General features: G+C 37.1%; 2 protein-coding genes across 3 annotated transcripts; both read right to left on the bottom strand.

Moving 5' to 3' along the window:
* Window positions 1-520: 520 nt before the first annotated feature.
* Window positions 521-5,060, bottom strand: LOC131773935 (uncharacterized). Its single transcript, XM_059089912.2, has 6 exons — window positions 4,931-5,060; window positions 3,834-3,931; window positions 2,630-2,684; window positions 2,221-2,249; window positions 1,860-1,966; window positions 521-893 (listed from the first exon to the last, which is right to left on the bottom strand). Exons 1-6 carry the CDS (start codon window positions 4,989-4,991, stop codon window positions 788-790), a joined length of 456 nt encoding a protein of 151 aa, XP_058945895.1. The 5' UTR covers window positions 4,992-5,060; the 3' UTR covers window positions 521-787.
* A 1,550-nt stretch (window positions 5,061-6,610) lies between these two features.
* LOC131773937 (putative ammonium transporter 3) lies at window positions 6,611-9,689 on the bottom strand. 2 transcript variants are annotated; one of them, XR_009339371.2, is made up of 3 exons: window positions 9,363-9,689; window positions 7,395-9,058; window positions 6,611-6,813 (listed from the first exon to the last, which is right to left on the bottom strand). XR_009339371.2 is itself a non-coding variant. In XM_059089914.2 (2 exons), exons 1-2 carry the CDS (start codon window positions 9,505-9,507, stop codon window positions 7,458-7,460), a joined length of 1,746 nt encoding a protein of 581 aa, XP_058945897.2. In that variant the 5' UTR covers window positions 9,508-9,689; the 3' UTR covers window positions 7,108-7,457. The 2 variants fall into 2 exon arrangements, 1 of the variants encoding a protein (XP_058945897.2); XM_059089914.2 differs by lacking the exon at window positions 6,611-6,813 and having other exon boundaries at window positions 7,108-9,058.
* Window positions 9,690-9,699: the final 10 nt, after the last annotated feature.

Below are 9,699 nucleotides of genomic sequence, written 5' to 3'. Positions count from 1 at the left end.
ATTAGCCACCATAAAGGATAAAAAAGCTGACGTTTTGAGCGTTAGCCCTTCGTCAGAGTGATGACGAAGGGCTAACGCTCAAAACGTCAGCTTTTTTATCCTTTATGATGGCTAATTTACGTTTTCAACCCAGTTGTTAACACTAAATTACCTGCTATACTCTCCCACCGATGCAGCACCACAGTTTCTTTAGAAACTTACCCCTTTATTCATTTGGGAAATTGAGAGGCTTGGATTTGGTGAAGGTTGTGGGAGGGAGTGGCAGCCAAGGGTATTCAACCACAATACTAAGAAAAAGACTTTATGACAGTCATTCTTCTCTTTTAATAATTACATTATTATTAAGCTTGGAAGATGGAAGCACAAAAGAATTTCAGACTCCCATATTTGGATCATGCAACTCAGATGGCAAAATAAAAATGTAGGGTGAACAGTGAAATTTGTCATTAAACTCTAAAAACATTTGAAGCTCTCTGTTTTGTAACTAGAGAGTACCCAGTGTATACACCTGTACATCACACCATGGTAAAAAGATAATTTATTAGACAAAATAGAACTGAACCTGATACAAATCACACAAAGCTCTCCTTCACATTCTTTTCCAAAGATAAGGCCTCAAACTGAGATCTGTTTCATCAAAACTGAAAACAAAATGAGATTGATCCCTTCAGCAACTTTAATAGCCCAATACTCAAGTAAATTAGAGCTGCATCGTCAGGGGAACATGCTTATTATTGATGAGCTTTTTCTTTTACAATGAAATAAGCCAGGTAGGACAGTGACATGCTCAGTAGCCATCAGGTCCAAAAGGCTTAAATGTAGGTTTATCTCTCTCAATCTTCTCAATATCAAATGGCTGCTTTCCAAGCCGGGGCTTTCTCTTCATCTCTTGGCTGTTGAGAACTGGTTAAGGAGAGATTCACTGGAAATATGGCTCGTAAATGTATTTCAGGATAAGTTTAAATGATAAACTGGTGAAAAAAGAGAAGCTTCATTGTGCAGATGTGATAAAAAAGATTACCTCCATGTTTCTTTCCAACTAAGAGTAACAGTATTGATAATATTAAGAGAGACAGTTGGTTTTGAAAGGATGGTTTTCAACATTTCTGATCAGCATAGGACAAATCTCATAATACTCCAAACCCCAGCCAATTCAATGTTGTGTTATGATGCCCTACTCACAGAGCCATAGGGAAGTTAATAGCAAGCTGAACCACAAACTACATGTTAGTAACAATTGTGCTCAACAATGATGACCAATGTTGAAAGTGTTTTTTTCTTTTTTTTGCAGATAATGTGTGGCATTATGGTCATTTTGAACTCCATTTTAAAATTTAAGTAAAAAATATGAGTCCTCTTTAAGAGTCATGGCTGGGTAACAAGTTCTCTGAAGCTCAGCAACTGAGTTGTAGGGAATTTGCTCATCAGCCAGGCCTTATACCATCTAAGCACTAGAGTACATGTGCACACAGGACCAACCCTTGTAATGTTGGACTTTCACACACATTCACATAATTATGTACTGGTAAATGTGACCCTCCATGGGAAAATGGACATTAGTGCTTTTCCGTTAAACGGTCCAGAAAAAAAAGTTTTAAACGGATACTAAACATTTAAAGCGTTTAAACAGTTTCCATGACCGCTTAAACGGATGTCAAAAAATTTAAACGGTTGACCAAAGTCCAAAAACAGATAGCTTAGGCCCTAAAACGGTTGACCAAAAATAAAAACGGATAGCATGAAACGTTAAATTTTTTTACAAGTGAGACAAGTGGGCAAGAAGTCTACTAAATAAGCAAGAAGTTGTGTACATAGATTGTTCTAGTGAATAATATATTTATAAAGGTTTTAAAAGATACAAAATGTCCATTTTTTCTTTGACATGACGCATGTGATTCTCTCGTTTCTCTCTATCCACATCAGGATCTGCCATTATGTACTTCATCATGAGTCTTGTAATCAAGGGCTAATGACAGAAATTAAAAGCATGGAAGAAAGAATAATAATTTTAATGGTGTAACATCTGCCACTTTGTGTTCTTCTCATAAAACAAAATAAGTGTTTATCAGTAAGCACAGAAAAATTGATACAAAAATGTTTCAGCACATGGTAATGGCTATGTATGATAGACTCATGACAGCTTAATGAAAGAATGACTTTCCATAAAGTAATGAAATATAATGTACATGTTCATAAAAAAAAAACTTTTTATAATCTTACATCTCTTTTTCCTGTTTCATCAGGTTCCTCTGAATGATGACATCATAAAACAAAGTCAGAAAAATGTTACTTAATTGACAATAAATAAAAATGTTTCTCTCTAATTCTTGAAAATACCCATTTTATTATTACATGTTATCAACACTGTAAACTTAGCCACACTTGTATATGTGTAAAAATCTTCTTAACACTTAGTATTACCACAGTAGATCGGATTTCTTGGCTTGATCCAGACATGATGAACATGGGCTATTTATATGTGACACCAAAAGGTTGTAACAAACAACAGTTGTGGTTTATCTTTGTTCCTTCTTCATGACTAAATATTTAGCTTTACATCCTAGCTGTTCATACTTATTGTGTCAATAATATTGTGATTGAACTACACAGGTCTGCCATATTGTCTCACCTATAAAGCGCTCATAAAACAGACAACCCAACACTCCACTGATGAACACTATGGACTGAGGAAAAAAGACAAAATTGTACCTTGTAAAAAGACTTTCTGTTAACTGCAAAATTGGACTGTCAAATAGTAACTCTGAGAACAAAATGCTACTTCAACATCAATGACAATAATTTAACTACTTGACTGAAAATGGACTGAAGTGGCTTACTAAAGTTCAGGAGGGTCACCAGGTTTGTTTAACAAAATGATCACTGGTATTCATTGTCAGCAAACAAACCACAAATATATGTATACAGCAAAAAACCATCATACAAGACAATAGGTTATTTTACTATGCTCTTGAAAGAAGCTCAAACATGTGTGGTTATCAGAGGGCTGAACACTTGATTCTTTAGAAATTTTCACTTGAGTTAAAGCATCAATCAGTCTGAGAGGTGTATTTAAAACCAAAGAAAATGTCAAAAGTGGTCATCTGAAAGCTGTGCAACAGATTTTGGTACAAAATTGTATGAAGATTGATATTGACATATTGTTAAAAATACAACAACAAAAAACCCAGCTTAGTTTGTGTAGCTAAATTTTGTAAAAATTTACCATCAGAAAACCTTTTATATAACAAATAATCATTTTGCATGTAGCATTTCTACACACTACTACAGGAAGAACCATTCACCTGGGTGGAAATGCAACACAAACTACTTGTATGAAGTTGTTGTATAGGCAGTGTTGATATACAGCTGTAGGTGTTAGATAATGTGTAGAGAACAACAATTGTGGCCAACTGCTCAAAAGGGAGGAGATAAAGGCAAATTTGCACTTTTGACATTTCTGCCAGTTTGACACCTCCAAAGGAATTTCTCTAGCACAATATAGAGCCCACAGCTACATAACTTGTTCACAAAGGACACCAAACATGTTCTAAATGGTGACTGTTGAATTACAGGACAGAATTATTGTATGAATGCATGACACTTTGTAGGCTTCAAGTTCAACATAAAAAAAACCTCTGTGTGGACACCAAATTGTGCAGGGTTTTCCTTGATCTTGCTTAATATTTGCTCATCTGTAAATGCTTAGCTGACGCTGATGCATATAGAGATTTTTTTAACTCTCAAACTTTAGTAAAGCGACTTAAAACCAAGCTGAAAAGAACGACGGGCTTTTCAGAGGTGTCACCTGTATATCATTATTTCAAGCTACTTACTGGGGTTTTCCAGTCTGTTATGATTCTATGTAACAAATTACGTTGTTCAGTTTTCTCTGTGTAGATTTCAAACCTCCTAACAGGTTGACCCCTTTTCACTGCAAAAGAAAGTCCAGATGATAAACAATTATTGGATGAGATTTTTGTCATATACACAATAATGTATTTCAGCTGAGGCTGATAACCTGAGACTTAAAACCCCTTACCAAGACCTTGATTATTCTAGATAACACAAAAACTGAATCTAAAAATTGTTTTATTGTACATTGAATGAAAAAAAGAATTTTTTTTGCCTCTTCACTAATGGCAATCAACACAAATTGCATGAACTTAACATGATTACTCTCAGAAATCATGCACCGCAGTTATACATGACATGATTACACGTAACCTTGACATGATAATTGTATAATGCAGCTAAATGACGTCCCAAGAAAATTCACAGTATACTTTCAGCCAATCAGAAAAGAGATAGTGGGTTGAATGTATAATAATAACAGAAAGACACCAGGAATGATCCTTTTTAAAATAATTCTAAGGTTTGGAATATGCTTTTAAGATTTATTTCTTTTCCCAAAAACTTGTGTCTATCAAACCATTAAAAAACATAAAATGTGAAAATAAGAAAAAGTAACACTTGAAACTACAGAATTGCAAAGAAAGTTAATTTATATTTACAGGTAACTCTCATCAGCTCGGTAGAAAGTCTATTAGCGTGTGCTGCGAGAATCTCATTGGGAAGGGCAAATTAGAGTTATATCCTTGCTCGATGAACCGAGAGCGTGTAAAGCCCCTATAAATGTGGAATGTAGAAATACAGTCCAAATGTTCCGATTAACCACGTAAACTATTATGCTCCAGAAAGACGTTCAAAGTTTGGCCTTATTTTTTACCACCCTAATTCAACGATATATCTGCTGCTGTATATAGCGTCAGTAGTGTTCGGTAAAATTAACATCTACTTATTCATGAAGAACATGTATTTTTTCGAGAATGACTAGAGAAATTTACCGGACGAAAAAACAAATAATATCGCCTGTAGGAATAATCTAACACTAAGTTTTTTTATCCTGCAGAAGGAAAGTAGATGAACTCACCAAATCGATTAGATACCCATGCTATTCGAGTACACAACAATTGACCCCGTAAGGCAGCCATTTCGGATATGACTGTAATGGGCCCCAGTGCTCCTCCAATCGAATTCACACACGTTTAACGCCTGACAAAAATCTGCTCTCCTCCAGGTCTTGATGGTTTTTGTTAGCTCTTTGGCCTTCAAACTCTTGACGAGTAAAGGAAATGTCATCGTTCCCATAACCTAAATTGGAAAATCAGATCCAATTGGGTTCTGCATATACAATCAGTGCAGTGCGGTTAGGAGGTCGGTATACAAAACAAGTCATTTTTAGGAGTTATTCGTTTCACACTGCGAGGATGATGAAACCTCCCATGGGTCTCGTCAGGAGCATGTAAACGTTGTTATTCTCCTGGTCTCGTTTGGAATAAGGTATCGCTGCAAATGAATTAAGTATCAGGATCAACAATTTAGAAAAGACAGTTATATAGTAGTGTAACTGGGTCTTTCCTTCCTGTTGATACTACCAGCTATTATGCCCTCAGCTGAAGCCGCGTTCTGTGGCTGCAATATAGTTGGTATTCTTAACTTATTATCATTTTATTATTACAGCCACATAATGAAACTAGTAATAAAATAATAATAACAATAATAAGGAAGGTCTATTTAACAGATCCACGAGGTGGTTCTTCTCTGTTAAATACATACCTTGCGATTAAAAATAAATTACAATATTCACGATCAAAAGAAAAATAATCCTAGAAAAGATTACGCAGCAAAATTAAAAGTAGAAGTAAGACTAACAGATTTAAAGTTACAGTAAAAAAGTTCCCTGACAGTCTCAAAAAGGTTCTGTAATCTTTAGTTTCTCATAAATTCTGGTAAATTGTTATCTTAGAGAGTGTCGTTTTCAGTCAGGATGCTAATCTAACCAAGAGTTGCTTGAAACTCAAACAATTATCACATAATTGTATGAATGCACCCAAATTCTCCAGAGGTTCTCCAGATACTGAATCAGTCGCTCAAACTCCTGTGCAAAGTAAACAATAACTATGAAAAAATTCTTAAAAGGAATCTGGCTTCCCCTATGGTATTTCAGAACATTAAGTGTCCTCAGACTTTATCTGTAGTGATTTTTTAATAGTTTACTCTAATGATAATTTGTCTTCACTACTGTAACTAGCTCTGAATTGGGAGGTTTCCTGCTGATGGTCATGCAATTCAATATAAATCTTTAGGGTGCACTGCCAGTTGTGGCACAACCATCTGTCTATCTGCAGCTGGTCACTGATTTGTGGCAGTGTTATATTTTGAGTTTTATCGACTGAGTTGTTAATGTAAATTGGCCCCCACAGATATTTCTTAAGCTGAAGTTTCATGTGTTAGCCCTTCCTTATTTGCTCTGAATAACACAAGAAACTGGCTATACTAGCCCAGTTGATAAAAAAAATTATCTTGTAATACCTCTAGGCCTGTCCTGATTGTTGTTGTAAAATGCTGGAAAGTTGCTCACTGGAGTACCAAAAAGTTGCTAAAAAATTTCCAAAAATCCAAAAATTTTTCCACCTACGTATTAAAAGTTTCAAATGGATACTCTTAAGTCTAACAGAAGACAATACATGGTTCATTTGTGTTCAAAAGGTTGGTAACCATTCAAGAAATTCACATAGATTCAAATTTCTTACAATCTCATGAACTTCTTGACACTTGATATTTGCTCTAAACCTATATTTGCTCAAAAACTTCTGAAAAAAGGTAAAAATTGCCAGAGGTTGCTAGAACCACAAAAAGTAGCTCCAAACACCAAAAGTTGCACAAGTGGGACTAACCAGCCTGCACAGACACAGTGTAACAGTTTCTTTCAAGACCTACCCCTTTTATTCAATGATGCATTCTGTTTTGTACCTTTATGCAAAAAGAGAAGGTCACATCAAGTTCATACCTTCGACTTATCTAATACCCAGTAATAAGAGGGGATATCAGCAGTGCGAGCATTCAGCAAATGACTATGATAATGACAGACTTCCACCCACAAGATATTTCTTGGTTGTTGCTTCTTAGTTGTCTGTAGTAATTGGAGAGTATTGAGAATTTGGGCCAAAGTTTTGGAAATTAAAATTGTGAAAAGTAAGGATCATTAAGATGACAAATGCTACATGTTCTAAGGCCAATTCTAAGGCTATTTTTATGAAATGTCTATTTAAGGTAATGACTACATATAATTAGAGACTTGTAATAGAGAAATTTTATTTTGCTAATTAAAGTGCAATAATTGCGTTTGATTAGAAATTCATTCTAACTTACAGGCCGTTTGGATAAGTGAATCAGAAAGGAAAAATTTTCAGGAGAACACATGTTAAGAAAATTATTTTGATTGTCAAAGAAAAAAGCATCGCACATTTTACTCTTTTTTACAACAGATTTATAACTTAAGGACAATCATCAACAACTTAAGATTGGTTATAAGAATTTGCTGCCTCTTTTACTTGAATAGTGTTTGCTTTGTGTTGAATACCCCTTGCTGCTCATGCCACAGGTCTGAACCTTGCTTAAGTTCTTGTATGGTCATCATCAGAATTTCCCTCCTGCTCTGCCGGTGACTGAGTAACTCTCCTCATCTGCTGAGCACCTCTCAAAGCAAGCGCTATGGCCCTAAACCTTGCCACACCTTTCCTATTTTCAGCAAAGGCCTCACCCTCTCCTAATTTCTCTTCCTGAAATTCAGAGACTTGAGTGAAATTTCCACCACCCCTAAGGACAGATGCCACTGATCTTAACTTTGAGTGACCTTTCTCATTTTCTTCTGCCTGTAACTGATTGACCCGCGTGCTTCGCTGTGCACTCCATAAGGCCCCCACTATTGTTTGGAACAGAGTAAATCGTAGGTTTTTCTCTTGAGGATATCCAGCTGGACTATTGGCAGGTGCAACTTTATTCTTTATTGCCAATGCTGCACGCATCCGTTCAAGCTTCTGAAGCTGCTTTGGTGTCTTTCGCTCAGTGCTGTGATCTACAGCGTGTTCACAGAAGTCAGCACCCAGTTTCTCCTCATATTCAGAAAATCGGAAATGTATAAACTTTCCAATGATGAAAAACTGCAAAAATGCAACCACGGCTGCCCACAGTCCAATTGTTAAGCATGCCAGGAGCTGAACTCCCAAAATTCTGAAATGGCCACCTTTGAAAACACCGTATGTCTCTGAGAAATCTTCTAGGCGATCTTGTTCGACGAACAAGCCGACAGCAAGCATACTCCAAATGGCCCCGCCAGCATGCGTTGAGATAGCGCCGACAGGATCATCAATATTAAACTTCTCCAACAAAAGCCACCCCATCACTGAGATCACACTACCAATGAAACCAATGAAAATGCTTTCCCCAGGCCTGGCAACGGCACATATTGCCGTGATACTCACTAGACTACCCAGAATTCCAGACATGAAAGTTGGTACATCAACACGCTTCAAATAAAAGACACTAAACAGATGGGCAAAGATGCCGCCACCAATAGAGGCATTCAGTGTGCAGACAGCTGACCGAGAAGCAAGCTTCCATTTACCACCACTGACTCCAAATGTGCTTCCACAGTTAAAACCGAGCCAGCCCCACCAGAGCATGAACATACCCAACAGAACATTGGTCGGAGAAGCCATTTTTAGTGTCAAGCCATTGTCATTGTACTTGTTTCGTCTTGGCCTTAGCATGATGGTCCCCACCAAGCCAGCAACCCCACCCACTAGGTGTACAGGACTGGCTCCACCCACATCTATCACTCCAAGCTCTTTCAGCCAGCCGTGCTCTCCCCAAACCCAGTAAGCTGGAAAACAGAAAGCCAACGTGTTCGTGAAAGAGAAGACCATATAAGCTTGCAAATTTGCACGCTCTGCGATGGCACCTGACACAATCGTTGTTGCGGTTGTTGCAAAAGATGCTTGAAAGAAATACAAAGCGAACACGCCTCCCATTCTTGACCGGCTTGCGTCAGCAAAAAAGTTTGCTGATCCTGAAAATGCATTGTATTTACCATGTTCATAGTCTGGTTCTCCCCGACTGAAAGCGAAGCCAAATATCCAATAGGAGAGGCCACCGAAAATCACATCCAGGGCATTCTTTACCATAATGTTGGTCTCATTTTTCTTAGATACCATACCTGGTGATAATCAAGTTCAATACAAAGACTATAAGACATTGTTAGGTATAATACTGTCAGGCAGTGCATGTGACGTTAAGTTAACAAATCAAATAAAACCCACGAAGTGAGTGCCCCCTCTCAACATCCGAGGTAAGTTATCATTACTTGTGTAGACTTGACATAACAAGATTTGTCACGAAACAATTTCTCACGATCCTATGAGATTCCTGTAGCTTTACCCCAAATGGAGTATGCCAAAAAAAATTTCCTTAAAAAAACCACATTTTCTTAAAATTATGAATATCGAACTGATTCAACTGACCTGACTCAACTAGTCCGAATCCAGAGATCATGGTAAAGATAATGAAAGCACTAGTCAAAATCCAGACGGCGTCACCATGGCCAACTTGAACTGCTTCGGTGGGAGGAACAGAAGTCATATTCGTTGACGATACATTAAGGCTCATCTTAAAATTTGCTTGCTGTCAGATTCTGTCGATTTCACCTGAGTCGAGCAATTTTCGTAGAAAACGACAGAGCAAATTAAACTGCATAACCAAGTACCTTGTTTTATACTTTCCTTTGTAAATCATCTCGAGACGTGAGATTGGTTTGATGAATATTTCATGTAATCTTACGAGTGAGTCATTTGTTCACAG

Source organism: Pocillopora verrucosa, chromosome 9, assembly GCF_036669915.1.
Source record: "Pocillopora verrucosa isolate sample1 chromosome 9, ASM3666991v2, whole genome shotgun sequence".
NCBI classification, from domain to species: Eukaryota; Metazoa; Cnidaria; class Anthozoa; order Scleractinia; family Pocilloporidae; genus Pocillopora; species Pocillopora verrucosa.
Note: the sequence above shows the minus strand (reverse complement) of the source record. Positions and strands in the feature narration are given on the sequence as shown.

Coding starts and splice junctions, on each gene's coding strand:
- LOC131773935 (XM_059089912.2), bottom strand. CDS start 4,991: ATGGCTGCCTTACGGGGTCAATTGTTGTGTACTCGAATAGCATGGGTA. Junction 1,967..2,220: donor ATGAAACAGGAAAAAGAGAT/GTAAGATTATAA, acceptor TTCTGTCATTAG/CCCTTGATTACAAGACTCAT. Junction 894..1,859: donor AAAGAAAAAATGGACATTTT/GTATCTTTTAAA, acceptor AGTTCTCAACAG/CCAAGAGATGAAGAGAAAGC.
- LOC131773937 (XM_059089914.2), bottom strand. CDS start 9,507: ATGAGCCTTAATGTATCGTCAACGAATATGACTTCTGTTCCTCCCACC. Junction 9,059..9,362: donor ATTCGGACTAGTTGAGTCAG/GTCAGTTGAATC, acceptor GATTATCACCAG/GTATGGTATCTAAGAAAAAT.